We start from the raw sequence: 15,309 nt of genomic DNA, 5'->3' as shown, positions 1-15,309 counted from the left end.
AACAGAGTTGCCTAGTTCTGACAAAGCTAGAGGACTGCGTGGGTTTTCCAACAGAGGGCAGCAGCGTAAGCAAGAAGAGCTGGGCACTCGCTCTGGCGGTCTCACACAGGAGTAGTTTTTCCAGCTGGTATATACCGCAGGTCACACTCTTCACTGGGGGAGAGAGAACAGATAGCTTGTGTCACTCCAACAGTCTCAGGGAGACCGGGTAGGGGCAGAGGGAAGGTGACCACAAGAGGGCTCTGGGTCAGGGTGACAAGGACGTAGGTAAGGGCAGGGCTCCTCGGAATGGGCATGGAGACATACCCAATTCCCCAATCTCCAGGTCCTTCAGTCCTGCGTCAGTGGCCCCACAGATCTCCAAGTCCTGGATAAAGTCGTCCTGAAGGACGGATCCTGCCACAAAGCCGCTCTGGGAAGGGGGCCAAGGGAGCCAGGCCTTTTGCTGGAATCCAGTTGCACCCCAGCGTTCATCCCACCCCATTCCCGGTTCAACCCCACCCATGTGCCCATCACCCTACCCGCCTCCCCTTCCCTGGTCCGGATGCGGGACACACACACACACACACACACACACCCCTCCTCCCCATGCTTCTGCCATAGCCACGCCCCAGGCCACGCCCCATACAGCCCCATCCTGCCCCCCACTTCCAGAACTTTCCCAGGCCCTCTGGCTCTTGCATCTGCCTCCTCTGCCCGCGGCTCCAGCGCACTCAGGTTTCTCCTGATAAGGCGGATGTGCAGACCTCACTCATTCATTTATTCACCAATTCCACAAATCCACTGTGCTGAGTATTGCACAGGGTCCTCGGTGCTGTGGACACAGGAGAGCAAAACAGAAAAGCCAACACCTGCCGGCTTGCAGTGCTCTCGGAAAGAGTATTCTAGGAAGACGGAACAGCACGTGCAAAGGCCCTGGTGCAAAGGCTGGCAGTTTTCAGAACAGCATGGAATCCAGCGCGCCCTGGGCAGTGCTGCTGGTTGTACAGCAGCTCAGCCAGGAGGGCAAGGGACCAGATCATGGGGCCTCAAGTGCCCAGGAAAGGCTTTCACTGTCATTCTCAGTGCTGTAAGTGATGTCTCACTGTCATTCTCAGTAATTTGTGTTCCTTCCTTCCCTCCGTCGTACATTCATTCCAGATACGCTTGCTCTTTGCCAGGTGGTGTCCCCTCCACCCTCCACTCAGCAACCAGAGGGCTCTTTCCAAAGCACAGGTATGCCCTCACCTCTCCTTTCCTGCTCAGAACCTGCTTTGACTCCCCAGGGCCCTTGGGAAAAAACCATGCTCCCTACCCTGGCCCTGAGTGGCCTGGCTCCTTCCTGAGTCTTCAGCTGTACCTTCTGGCCTCCCTTAAAGCAGACAAGTCATCTAGCCCCAAAAGCGACCCCTGAAATTTCCTGCCTCTGGGCCTTTGCTCACACTGACCCTTCTGCCCTCAACACCCTTCCCCTCCAAAGAGACCCGACCCTCTCAGCCTGCATGTCTGAGGGCAACAGAGGACGTGGGACTGAGTGTCCATCAGCTTTGGAGGGAGGCTGGACACAATGATCTCAACAGCTCCACGCACTTCAGAGGTCGATGCTGTGTGATGGTGTGAAGGGTGTTCATTCACTCAACAAACACTTGCCCAGCATCTTTGTGCCTGGCCCTGGACTTGGGGGCAGTGGCCAAGATACCGCCCTGCCCTGCCGGGGCTCAGGGTGCCATGGTGGGACAGATGCCTTTTGCACTCATGTGGCTGCTATTGGGGCCCTGATCTGACAACACCAATGACAAGAGTTTGTCCAACACACAGTTTGTCGGAAAAACTTGAACCTCCAGATTTTCTGCTCAGGCTGAGTTAAAGCCACACCACTTACAATGGCCTCCCATGTGAACTGGCTCCTCATTTCCTGTTTCCAGATGCTATTTTTTCCCCCACTGTTCTTAGTGTTTATTATTCTTAGTGTAAATATACACACCATGAAATTTACCACCTTAACTCTATTCAGGGGTACGATTCTGCTACATTAATATTCAGTGTTGTATCATCACCACTATTCGGTTCCAGAAATATTCCATCGTCCCAAACAGAACCTCTGGGCCTATTAAACAGTTATTCTCCATTCTTCCTTCCCCCAGCCCCTGATAACCCTTCTTCGGCTTTCTGTCTCAATGACTTTGCCAATTCTAGATGTCTCATGTGAGAGAAATCATACGTTATCTGTCCTTTAACGTCTGGCTTATTCGCTTAGTATAGTTTTCATCTGTTCATTTGTTGTGGAATGTTCCAGAACTCCACTCCCTTTTAAGGCTGAATACAATTTCCTTGTAAGGCTAGACCCCATTTTATTTTTTCATTCATCTGTTGCTGGACATTGGGTTGTTTTCCCCTTTTGGGCCACCGTATTCCAAGCTACTATGAACATTTGTGGGCAAGCATCCGTTTGAGCCCCTGGTTCCAACTGTTCTGAGGCAAAGACCTCACCATGGAGTTCCCGGACCATATGGTCCTTTTATATTTAACTGAGGAACCCCCACACTCTTCTCCACAGTGGCTGTGCTGTTTTACATTCCCATCGCAATGCTTGAGGGGTGCAATTTCTCCACATCTTTGCCAACATTTGTTATTTTCTGGTTTTGTTTTTCTTAATAACCATCCTGGAGGGTGTGAAGTAGTATCCTGTTGTGCTTTTTTTTTTTTTTAATTTTATTTTTAAGTAATCTCTCTACCAACCTCAGGGCTCGAACTCAAGACCTCAAGATCAAGAGTTTTGTGCACCACTGACTGAGCCAGCCAGGCGCCCCTCCCACTGTGCTTGGATTTGCGTTTCCCTGATGCACATCTTTACATGGACTTATTGGCCATTTGTACATCTTCTTTGGAGAAATGTCCATTCAAGTCTTTTGGCTATATTTGAGTTGATTTTTTGTTGTTGTTGGGTTGTAGAAGTTCTTTATATATTCTGGATACTAATCCCCTACCATATATAAGATTTGTGAATACTTTCTTCCGTTCTGTGGGTTACCTTTTCACTCTGCTGAGAGTGTCCTTTGATGAACAAAAGTGTCTAATTTTGATAAAGGCCAATGTATCTATTTATTGCCTGCACTTTTGGTGTCCTATCTGTGAAATCCTTGCAAAATCCAATGTCATGATGGTCTCCCCCTGTGTTTTCTAAAAGTTTTTTTAAAAAGATTTTATTTATTTATTTGTCAGAGAGAGACAGTGCACACAAGCAGGCAGAGTGGCAGGCAGAGGCAGAGAGAAAAGGAGGCTCCCCAAGGAGCAAGAAGCCTGACGCAGGACTCGATCCCAGGACCCTGGGATCGTGACCTGAACCAAAGGCAGCACCTTAACCGACTGAGCCACCCAGGCATCCCTCCTAATAGTTTTTTTGAAGCTATGATTGTTCTCTCATCTTCACAATGATTGATCTAACAATTGTGTGGTTTTAGCTCTTCCCTTAGGTCTTGGACTAGTTTTAACTTTTGGACATCGTAGAAGGTGAGGGACCAACCTTCCCTTTTTTAGGGGGACATGTGAATACCCAGCGTTTTCAGCCCCATTTGCCAAAAAGACCATCCTTTCCCTATGGAATGCTCTTGACACCCCTGCTGAAATAACTGAACTTTTTTTTTTTTTAAACAATTGACCACTGTTAAAAAACAGACATTTTTTTGATACTCCCATGTTTGTGAAATTAGAAATTAATAAATCTGGGAGTGCCTGAATGACTCAGTCCATTAAGCATTAGACTCTCAGTTTTGGCTCAGGTTATGATCTCATGGGTCATGAGATCGAGCCCTGCATCAGGTTGCATACTCAGTGGGGATTCTGCTGGAATATTCTCTATCTCTAATACAGAAATCTTTAAAAAAAATAAAAATACTAAACTCGTACACCTTTTCTCCTGTGAATCTGCCCATTGTCAGCTTATTTGCAGACCCAGCCACTGAACATAGGAGAGGACTTCTCTTTCCTGTGGTTTCTGGCAATGGGGAAGGGGTGTCACTGGCTGGCTGGAACCTTCCGCTCAATCCAGAGGCTGCATTGCAGAGTCCCCAGGGCCTGGCGAGGCAGACAGGGTGAGGATTCTTCTTGGTCTCCTGGCTCTCCACAAGGCACGTCATCCAAAGCTCTGCCGATTTCTTCCCTTCCGAAACTGCCAGGAGCTGAGAACACACGTATGTGAACCAGCTTTTTGGAGCAGGGGGAGCAGCCCTTGTGATTTTTGTTGGGGTGCTCCTGCTTGTATCCAATCCCTTCCCTTCCAGATATGGCCACTATGCTCCTCTGTGTCTGTCGCTGGTGCCGTTACCCACAGGGAGCATCCCAGGGCAGGATAAAGGCACGGGTCCTGCCGCCTTGATGCTCAAGCCAGCTTCACAGCCCGGCAAGTCCGTGGTTCTCGCCAGCCTGCTGCGGGTCGCCAGTCAAAAAACCAAACTGGAGGAGATGAGCCAGACTCTAACCCCTGGGAATGCTCTGTCTGGTTTCCGATGGCGCAGGTTGTCTGCTCGTGTTGAGTACCTAGCCAGCAGGCTAGGGATCCGAGATGCCAAGTGACATGCAGGATTTCAGACAGTGCCAGGCCTCAGGGGACTTTGTCTTAGTAAGGGGTCCCAGTCCCCAAGGGGCTGTGTCGTCTCTACTCTCATTGCCCTGTCGGTGCTGGGTAAGTCCCATCTCAGCATCACCTGCCCATTGTCCCAGATGACTACAGGTAACTCATTTTTGCAGGAGACTGATGCTGCTGAACGTTCATTCTGACTCAGGAAAGTTAATTCGGGTCTTTCCAAGGAAGGCCTTACTGGGTTGAGTCGTTATTGGACCTGCTGTACCTCTGACGAGCATACTTGTCAATGGCCACAGAGGGAGCCTTTGATTTGGAAAAACCTGCATGTTGGGAAAAGATTTTGGCGAGCGTTCATCCTCAGCAAATGCCTTATCAGTACCTTTAAAAAGAAAACCGCGGGCCCATTCTGGAGCCACTTGATGCCCCCGACATCAGGAAATCAAGATTTAATACTTAACCTAACCGCAGTTTGAACCCCCTCAGAAACGTAGCCTTAACCAGCCCCAAGAGGGAATGGAGGCGATCCCCGGAGACCCCGGTGCCCTTAGGAAGATGACCTTGAGTGAGCCAAGCCGTCTATAAAACCTTCCTCCTTCCTTCCTCTGTCTCCCCACCCTTCCTCCTCCTCCTCTTCTTTTTTCTCCTTCTCCCCCTCCTTTTACTTCTTTTTCTCCTCCCCTGCTTCCTCCTCCTCCTTCTTCTTGTCTTACGCCCGCTCTCTGCCTTTATAAACCTTTCCTTTCCTTCAGCTCAGTGGAGCTGCCCTCTGCTTGCCGGACGGAATGCTGCCTGATTCACGAAACATTTAATAGAGGCGATTACACCCCCAAGTTTCCTGGGGGGAATTTTGTTTTTTAAAAGTACCTAAGACTGAACTGAAAGGAGGACACCACAGAGCGCTGGGGCCGGCCTTAGGGCTCCTTTCACAGGATTAAGTACCAGAAATCTAAGCCAGATTTAGAACAAAAATTATGAGCCACGTGCATGGTAAATTCCCCTCCTCCATTCTTCGTGTGCCCCTTTACCCCCAACACCCTGTCCCCTGGGTTCACTCTCGCACCTGCCTCTTCCAAATCTGGCCTCACCTCTTTAGCAAATTCTTTTATTTTTTTTTTTAATTTTATTTATTTATTCATTTGACAGAGACATAGCGAGAGAGGGGACACAAGGAGGGAGAGTGGGTGAGGAGGACGCAGGCTTCCCGCTGGGCAAGGAGCCCAATGTGGGGCTCGAGCCCAGGACCCCGGGATCATGACCCGAGCCGAAGGCAGACGCCTAAGGACTGAGCCACCCAGGCACCCCCAGCAAATTCTTTTAATCCCTAAAACTCCTCTGACTTACCCAGAAAATCCCTCAAGCACCCAGAAGCCAGCATGAATTTTCCTTTTCCTGAAAGTATTTCTGAAAGCATCTGGCCTGATGTCTGGGCCCAGGGGACGCAGGTTATTCCCGAAAGCGCCGGTGGAGAGGAAGCTAGTTTGGAAGAGGCTCCGGGAACATGGTTCTTGCTGCCGCTGCTGACTTCTCCTGCTTCCCAGGGCTCCATAATCGAAAACCATCAGCTTTAGGCCTTCCCATGCGATGCCCTTCCTGAAGGCATCATTGAGCATAGCTTCTAGCCCGGGACAGCAGCAGACCTTTTAAAGTACGAAAGCCCCTTTCCTCCCACTGTCGGAAGACGCCACCTAACCTGGAAAGTTGGGAGAGATTCGTGGTCATTTCTAACCCGCTCTTCGGGAGCTTGACTGGCTTTTACGGGGTGTCCTTCTGGGGGCACTTCCTTACGGGGTGTAAAAAACCCATGATTAGTCTGTGGTTATAGGCCAAGACCTCCTGGAGAAAACTCCCCACCGTGGGGAAACAGAGGCCCAGAACCCCTCTCAGCCCTCCTCCAGATGAGCAGGAAGTGACACAGGTGGGCGCCCTTGGGGCAAGGCCCAAGGACTGATTCTAGAGGCCTTTCCCCTACAAAGGTGAGCCTGGCCGGGGGTTCAGTTGTGGGCCCCCAGAAGGCCAGCACCCCCAGCCTTTGCAGACATGCTATACAGGCTTCTCAGAAACACTGTGTTACACTTAGAAACCCCCCAACACAGGCATTGTCTTGTTTCGGTTTTAGCTGGAAATCTTGCCCCTGTTATAAGGAAGCAAATCCAAACTAGCGTGGCTGGCCAGGCCGGACCATCTCCACCATCTCTCCGTGCTGTTACAGACGCTGCTTCTTGATTCTTTGAAAACAGCTTGCAGGAGAGCATGAAGAAAAAGGAATTAAAAGTCAGTGGTGCTGGCCTGGCAGGTTGCGTCCTCAGAAAAACAGAAGTTGGCCCCAGGAGCGACTCAAAGTTCACTGGTTTCTCCTGCCAACTGCAGAGCCTCACCTACTTGGGTCAAGGCCACTGCAGATATGGCAAGAAGCCAAGGTCAAGGCGCACCTGGGTGGTTCAGGTCAGGATCCCAGAGTCCTGCTCAGCGGGGCATCTGCTTCTCCCTCTCTTTCTGCCCCTCCCTCCTGCTCATGCTCCCTCCCTCTCTTCTTCTTGGCCAAGGCCAAGGCACTGGGCAAACAACACCCTGAACTGGAAACAAAAGGAAGCTTAACTAACAATGTTCAGGGACCCCAGTGCCCTCAGAGGGTCCATGCCCCCCCTTCTGTGGGCCAAGCACAGTCCCACCCCAGCCCCTGCTACTTAAGTTAGATGGGAGCTGGGTTTCTTGATGGGTGCATCTACTGCTGGCCGGGGCACTCATGTCCAGCCTCCACCTCGAATTTCGCCCATGCCGGCGAAGTCTCCGGACAACCTGTTGCATTGCCTCCCTCGGGCCCCCTGAGATGCTCGGGCCCTCCTTACACCCCACCAGGCCTTGGTGGTCTTTCCGACTCCTCACCCTGCAAATCATTGTTCTGGTAGAGCTGTGTTCCGTAAATGCAATGGCACCATATATTGTAATAAATACGGTTATAGGTCCTGCCTTCACGCGGAGCCTCCAACCTCCTACTCTCCCCATAATCTCCCTGATAGAGGCCCAGGTAAATTCCTCTGAAGAGGACTCAGCCTTAAAATAGGTCCCAGCTTGGGGGAGGGGCGGGGAGGCTGGCTCAATAGGTAGAGCATTTGACTCTTGATCTGGGAGTTGTGTTCGAGCCCCACTTGGGGGGTAGGGATTACTTAAAAATAAAATCTTGGGGGGAAATATAAAATTAAATAAATAATAAATAAATTCTTGGCGGGGGTGGTGGTGAAAAGGTCAGGCTAGTGTATAGGTGTCATACACAAACAGCTGGAGGACTGCTAAGTGCAGAACCCAGAGGCCTTGCCTGGGGAAGAAATGAAGCTTTCTCATGGGGGACCGTCTCCCTGCTCCTTCCCCCCTCCCTCTCCCCAACCACAAGTACACAATAAGGAACTGAACCCACAAGACTATTAGAACAGGATGTCCTGATCTTTACTTCTTCGCCCGGTGGTACCCCAATCTTGCCTATGAAAAAGGAAGGAATATTTGATCCAGGAGAGAATCAAATCTACCAGTTTGTATAAGACCAAAGAGCCAGGAATGGGCGATGTTCTGGGGACCCTGTGGCCCAGACCCCAGCCACCATCGTCACCCAGATCCTTGCCATCACTCGGATCCTTGCCAGAGCAGCTCTCTTCCCAGCCCGCTGCCTCCCAGCTTGAGATTTCTCTTTGCATCCACGTTAGGGGGAGATGCCGGAACATAGCCTTGCATCCCTCGGGGGTGCTGTGAGCATTCCCCTCTATTTTTCCCAATTCTTTAAAGCTGCCTTAGACTTTGTAGCCTTTACCCCAGCCTTCACCTCCCTTGTTCAATATAGATACATATTTTTTAAAGATTTTTATTTATTTATTTGACAGAGATCACAAGTAAGCAGGGGGGTGGGGAGGAAGCAGGCTCCCCACTGAGCAGGGAGCCCAATGTGGGGCTCGATCCCAGGACCCCAAAATCATGACCCGAGCCAAAGGCAGAGGCTTGACCCACTGTGCCACCCAGGTGCCCCTAGATAAGTATTTTATGTATTTTAGAGTATTTTATGTATTTTAGAGATAGGGAGAGAGGGGGCAGGGGAGAAGCAGAGGGAAAGGCACAAGCAGGCTCGGTGCTGAGCTCCTGCTGAGGGGCTCCATCCCACCACCCTGAGATCATAACCCGAGCAGAAATCAAGAACTGGATGCTCCACCGACTGAGCCGCTGGTGCCCCACTTTGTTCCACGTACTGATGACCTCATACCCTGCAATCAAGACCAGGCAGGTCGACTTTAGACCCCCCTGTCCTCCTCGATGCACTAGCTGAACGAGGCCATCACACCTCCAGACCTGACCTTTGGTGAGCACAAACTGCGGTCACCTGCTTCAGCCCCGAGATGTCTCAGAGTGCTCAAAAACTCACCCCCAAATTCTGTCCATTCTTCTTCCCAAACCGAAACAGCTGCTTTGTAGCTCTCCAGGGGCAGCTTGGGCCAGCCTTTATGTGCCCTCCTCCCAGATGCTACCCACAGCCCATTTCCCCGCCCTTGGTGGCAGGGACCGCCTTTGAAACTTGAAAATGAGCCTCATTCACAGCCCCAGCTCTCAGCCTCCCTGACTGTGGCAAACCTTTTCACCTAGGCTACTGGGAGGATGGTGGAAGGGCGGTGGGTGCTCTTGGACAAGCTTCTCCCGGGTGTGTCCTGAGCCCACGCCTCGTGTCAGTTAGACCTCGTGGCATCAGGCACAGCCCGGGCCTGCCGGCGGCAACCCTGACAAAGCGGGGACTCCCCCCACCCCCCCCCCGTAGAGCCCCTGTCGCCTCTATGCTCCCGAGGCAGCACCTGCCTTCTTCCAAGTTCACAGGACACAACACCCTCCACTCGGCTGGCAGACCACGGGTGACGCACGCCCTCACCATCATCTTCCCACGCTGTGACCCTGACACCCAGCTCTCTCCTATCCCTCCTGGCTGGGGGTCCCTGTTCCGTCCACACTTGCCAACGGTACCAAGGGTCTCCGGGCCACCATGGGACCTCTTAGCCCTGCGCAGACCCCCCAGACCTGCTTCTATTTCGTGAGGGCTCCTGCAGACGAAACTGGCAGGACAGCAGAGCTGGCCCGGCACAGTCACCCCGCACTGAGGACTGGAAGCAGAGAGCTCCTCTCTGACCCTCCGGCACCAAGCCGAGTTCTCCCTGAAGCTCACACAGTGGAAACAGAGAAAACGGCCACATCCACACCAACTACGGTTGTGTTTTCAGAGTCCTCCATGCTGCTGGCACATGTAGAAATCCCATGGATGCTTTTTTTTTTTAAGATTTTATTTATTTGAGTGTGAGTGAGCACAGAAGGGGAGAGGCAGAGGGTTCCCACTGAGCTGGGAGCCCGACGTGGGACTCAATCCCAGGACCCCAGGACCATGACCTGAGCTGAAGGCAGACTCTTAACTGACTGAGCCACCCAGGCACCCCAATCCCACAGATACTTTTTTTTTTTAAAGATTTTATTTATTTATTTGACAGAGATCACAAGTAGGCAGAGAGGCAGGCATAGAGAGAGGGGGGAAGCAGGCTCCCCGCTGAGCAGAGAGCCCGATGTGGGGCTCAAAACCAGGACCCTGAGATCATGACCTGAGCCAAAGGCAGAGGCTTAACCCACTGAGCCACCCAGGCGCCCCAATCCCACAGATTCTTATCCTCTGCTGGGACTCCCGTTGCCAGTGGGAATAGTAATGCCACCCTCTTGCAGGCTAGTCCCCTCCCTGCTAAAACTTCTACTGTGCCCTGGGAAGCCTGGACTGAGGACCCTGAACAGTTATCTCCAGGGAAGGACAGAGTCGATAAGGCGGCTAAACTCACAGTCAGGTAAATGCCGTGAGATCTGAACCAAACGGATGCCAAAGGGTGCTGAGCAATTATCGGTCGGATTATGCCTTGGCCCCTGTGGCCCCGTTTCTTTTGACCTTCTGGCTTGCACTGACCGGTGGCAGATCCCAGGACCTGTGTGCCAATGACAAACAGCAAAGGAGCTGCAGAGGAGCTGTTCTGCTGTCGCAGCCACATTTCTGACCACATCATTTCCTGGTGCACCTTTTGTAGAGTTGCACCAAATTCCCAGGGGAGAGCAGCATAGGCGGGTAACCCCGCAGGGTCCGTGCTGCCCTTTGAGGCGTTCCAAATGGATCCCATAGATAAACCTCTGGCCTTAGGCTCATCTTATCCCCCATTTGCTGGCTGTCTGCACGCTTAGCACACAAACAGAACACTTGCTTTCTTCCAGATTCTCCAAGGTGGGGATCTGGGGAAGGGAAGCAGCTGCCCAGACTAGCTCATCACGTAATCTTCAGGTGTGCTTTGCAGTTTTCGATCATGCCCTCAAATCTGGGTGACCTGAACCTGCTCTAACTCACCACGAGGCCACTTAGGGATGGGCCCCCCAGCTTCAGCCAGAGCTCACTTTCAGTTGGTTTCTATGCTGGGGGTTCCCTGTCCTGTTTCGCAGCGGTAAATCTAAAGCCTGGTCAAGCGGGTGGTGGTGAAGTCCCCGAGGAAACATTCCCTCCACCCGGAGCCCAAGCAGAGATGGGCCAACTTTCTGGGTGTGTCTTTATGGTATCAATCAACCTTTTTTTCACCACAGGCTCTCATGGGAGGTGGATCTCTGAGGGACTGAGTTTTACGCACGGGTCTCTGCTTCCCTCCAAACAGCCTGGCCCAGGGCCTGGCAGCCGTGAAATTCCAAGGCCCTGGGTCTCTGCTATGGACAAATATTGTCAGGGCCCCCAGTCTGAAGCTCTTCCTGCAGTTTGGGCTGAGGAGACTTCCCATGCTCTCTTCTGAGCTCCACTGCACATTTAAAGGATATTTATTTAATTTTTAGAGATTGTATTTATTTGTGAGTGAGTCAGCACGAGTGGAGGGGCAGAGGGAGAGGGAGAGGGAGATGCAGGCTCCCCGCTGAACAGGGAACCCTGTATTGGACTCTATCCCAGGACCCTGGGATCATGGCCTGAGCCAAAGGCAGACGCTTAACTGATTGAACCACCCATGCATCCTAGTTCATTTCTAAACCAGCATTTCTGGGTATTTTCCCCAAAGCAGGCACCCTACAGAAGCACAGTCCAACAATCTCCTTCATGAAACACATACTCGGTGGCACCATTCTCCGCTTGCTGGTTGTTTAATAGAAGCTGAGTCCTCACCTGGTTTAAAAGCCCAGCCTAGGGGTGCCTGGGTGGCTCAGGGGGTGAAAGCCTCTGGCCTTTGGTTCAGGTCATGATCCCAGGGTCCTGAGATCGAGCCCTGCATTGGGGGGTCTCTGCTCAGCAGGGAGCCTGCTTCCCTTCCTCTCTCTCTCTGCCTACTTGTGATCTCTCTGTCCCAAAAAAAAAAAAAAAAAAAAAGCCCAGCCTCATCTGGCCTCTGCTGGGAATACCACTCACCCCATCTGCTTGCCACCCCAGCCCTACGGCTCTCTCCAACAGAACACAGCCACCTTCTTCTGTTAAATAGGTTATGCTCCCTTCTGACTCAGGGGCTTTGCACATGCTGTCATCCCTTCCCCCTCCCTGGAAACTCTTCTCCACTCAATCTAGTTTCACCTGTTTATAGCATCAGGGCTCAGCTCAAACTCACGCATCACTTCCTTGGCAAAGCCACATGTCCTCCCCCCATCTGCCCAGACAAGGTTAGAGAGATCTAGGCTCTGCCCTCACAGAACTCCTGTATGTCTTCAGGACACCCAACACGGTGCCAGAAAAATCACAGCTCAATGTACACTGCAATTGTGAAAACTACCCATTTATTTAGGAGACTATTTTATTAATGCCTGTCTCCCCCAGCAGGCTGTAAGCTCTGTGAGGGCCTGAGTTGGCTGCTGGGCCCCCCTCCAGTGCCCTGCATGGGACAAGGCGCACAGTAAGTGCTTGGTAACTGTGTGCTGAGTTAACAGAATGTGAGTAAATGCAGAACCTGGGCAAAAAAACCTAGGGGATCCCGATTTCCTGGCTCAAGCCTCACCTTTAATAGGCCCGGTATGAGAGATCTCCCAAGGCCCCCATTCTCAGAGAAATCTTCAACAAACCTACCCCGCTTGGGTGGGGAGACAAGACAAATTCTCCATAGCAGTAAGTGTTTTGAGTTTTAATGAGACGGCATAGAGCACCCTTCTTTACTTCTCTATCGGTGGTGGGGGGAGGAGCTCAGATCTCAGCTTCGGGTTGGGATTACAAAGTGTGGGAGGCAGATAAATGTGAATGGGACTTGGGGGCCAGGGCTGGGGACAGAAGACAGCGCAGAGAGTCTGCTAATCCCAGACCCTGAGCTGAGCCAGAAATCCAAGTCCCTGTAGCCTCCAGCGCCAACCTTGGGAACAGACACTTTGTGTGTGTGGTCCTTATCTGCCAATCGGGGTCAGAAAGCACCAAGAAGATCCATCAGGCCCTGAGTGCCTGAAGAGTGCCACTGCCAGCCTGGAGAGCCAAGAGGAGACCCATGTTGCATCTTGGACACAAAAATGCCACCTTGGCTAGAAGGGTGGGGACGACATAATAACTTGGTCTAGTGGGGCTGCTGAAGGTGCTCTCTTGGGCCTGGAAAATTGGGAGGACTCCCTTGGGTCAGGAGGGGGCCTCACCTTCCACCTGATGAAGGAAACCATGGGTGGGTGTCTGTAAAGCTCAGCATCCGGTACGTAGTATAAGCAGAAGGGGGAAGGCAAAAGACACAAAACTGATCCTAAAACTACAACTGGACTCAAGAAAGGGGATGGGGCCCAGGAGAGGAACTAAGCCCAGGGACTGCAAGCGAGGAGAAAGCAGAACCAGGACCAGAAGATGGAACGTGGGCCAAGGCCCAGCCGATGGGGGAGGTAGGGGGGTCCAAAATTTAGGAGGTGCGGCTAGGTCCAGAGGCAGAGCCAAAGGAGTTAAGGAGGATGCACCAGATTCTGGGGCTTCTGCAGGAAGCAAGAACCGGCCCCTGAGCAGAACCCAAAGTCAAGAAAGGCAGAGCACAGAGAGGTGAGACCCCACAACACAGGAAGATCAAGAACTACTGGTTACCAGGGGCTGGAGCCAAGCCTCAGGGACAGGCTTGGAACCAGGGAGCAGACAGGGCCAGGGGCCGGGAGTTGGAACCAGATGCTAAAGACAGGGTAGAACCGCACAATATTACCACTCCCATCCCGTACCCCCCACCACGCGGTGATATCCAGGGGGAGAGGCTCGCCCGGAGGGTGACAGCAAGATGCGCAGGCGAGCTACACAGGGTCCCAGAGGCCTTGAGGACTACTACCCCCAGGACGCAGTGTCAGGCGGGTAGTGGCTTCCCGCTAGGCCCTCGGTCCCGGGTCTTGCTCAGATTCGGTCCCCGGCACGCCGCGGATGTCGGGCAGCAGGCGGCAGCCGGCCACGATGTCCAGACGCTCGGCCAGCGCGCAGAGGTCTCCCCGCGCCAGGCGCACGCTGTGGGCCGCCGCCAACCCTGTCGCCTGGGCGGCCGCGAGCCTACTGGCCAGGGCGGCCACGTCGCGGCCCGCGCGACGGTACACGCCGCTCACCGCGGCCGCCACGTCGTGATCCAGCCGCGCCTGGCTCTCGGCCAGCCGGAGCTGCAGCAGCGAGCGCGCAGGGGCCGGCGCCGGGGTCTCCTCCGCGCCCCAGGCCTCCCCGGCCGTATCCCGCTGCACCACCAGCGCAGGCAGGTCCCCCGGCGCGGCGGTCGGCTCCGGCTCCGGGTCCGGGTCCGAGTCGGTTTCCGCGGCTTCCCCGGCCACCCGCAGCCCCGTGGGGCGGCCGCGCGTCGGGCCCGAGGGACCCAGGTACAGCTCCTCCTCCGACGAGGACGCAGAGAGCTCCGAGTCGGTCTCGGCCGCCTCCCCCAGCACCACCGTCTCGGGCCTCCGCGGCGGTCTCCGCCGACGACCCTGGGACGCCATGGCGCCGAACTAAGGAGAAGAGGGGCGAAGGGACCGCATGAGAGGCGTCTGGCGGTGGTTAAAAGGCACAGGTTCCGGATTCCCAACCCCTTCACCGACTGGCCTAGCGCTTTGGGGCCATCTGCGTTCCCTGCCTGGGCCCCAGTTTCCTCTTCTGCGAAAGGGCTCCTCATCCCTGCTGCCAGACATAATGGACCCGCCACCCTTTCGGTGCACGGACGGGGAAACTGAGGACCAGACAGACGCAGGCTCCGAGGCCGGAGCTCCCAGAAGCCCAACCCCACCTCTTTCCGATTCTGCCTCCTAGCAGAGGCCACACCCTCCACACCGTCCTCCGAGCCCGGGCCAGATCCGGAAGCACACGGGCTCCCCAGATGCGCAGGGACCAGCGCCAGGGTCACAGAAAGGGTGACAGCCCCGCTGGACCCCGGGGAGGGTGCACGAGCCGGGGCGCGGGGGCGCGGTATCACCGAACACCGTACCTGGTTACCGAAGCTCCGAGCCTGCAGGATCCGCAGCGTAGCCGAAGCGCGTTGTCTCTACCGAAGGAGGAGCGGGCACGGCGGCCAAACACGTGAGCCGCTCCGCTACCTACCAAGAAAGCAAGCCCCCCAAACCAGCTGTGTGGTTGGGGGGGAAGAGTCACGTGAGTATAGGTAGGACCAATAGGAAAGCATCTGGGCGGGTGCTTCCGGATTCTGCTGCTCGGCGAGTGGACGAATAGAAATTTTGAAAAGCGAGGTTTGTTTCAGGTAACCAGCGATTCGGCCAATCGAAACGCTCGGCAACCTGGAAATAGACGGGAGACGAAGGAGAAGGGCGGAGATGCT

General features: G+C 53.7%; 1 protein-coding gene across 1 annotated transcript; it reads right to left on the bottom strand.

The window, feature by feature from the left end:
• Nucleotides 1-12,669: 12,669 nt before the first annotated feature.
• BLOC1S3 (biogenesis of lysosomal organelles complex 1 subunit 3) lies at nucleotides 12,670-15,286 on the bottom strand. The gene is made up of 2 exons (XM_032325524.1): nucleotides 14,962-15,286; nucleotides 12,670-14,488 (listed from the first exon to the last, which is right to left on the bottom strand). The coding sequence occupies exon 2, from the start codon at nucleotides 14,477-14,479 to the stop codon at nucleotides 13,874-13,876; it is 606 nt and encodes a 201-aa protein (XP_032181415.1). The 5' UTR covers nucleotides 14,480-14,488; nucleotides 14,962-15,286; the 3' UTR covers nucleotides 12,670-13,873.
• Between the last annotated feature and the right edge of the window lie 23 nt (nucleotides 15,287-15,309).

Source organism: Mustela erminea, chromosome 19 (genome assembly GCF_009829155.1).
Source record: "Mustela erminea isolate mMusErm1 chromosome 19, mMusErm1.Pri, whole genome shotgun sequence".
NCBI classification, from domain to species: Eukaryota; Metazoa; Chordata; class Mammalia; order Carnivora; family Mustelidae; genus Mustela; species Mustela erminea.
The sequence above is the reverse complement of the archived record's forward strand: the minus strand, read 5'-3'. Positions and strand labels throughout refer to the sequence as shown.

Bases quoted from the DNA above. Each gene is read 5' to 3' on its own strand.
- BLOC1S3 (XM_032325524.1), bottom strand. From the start codon at position 14,479: ATGGCGTCCCAGGGTCGTCGGCGGAGACCGCCGCGGAGGCCCGAGACG.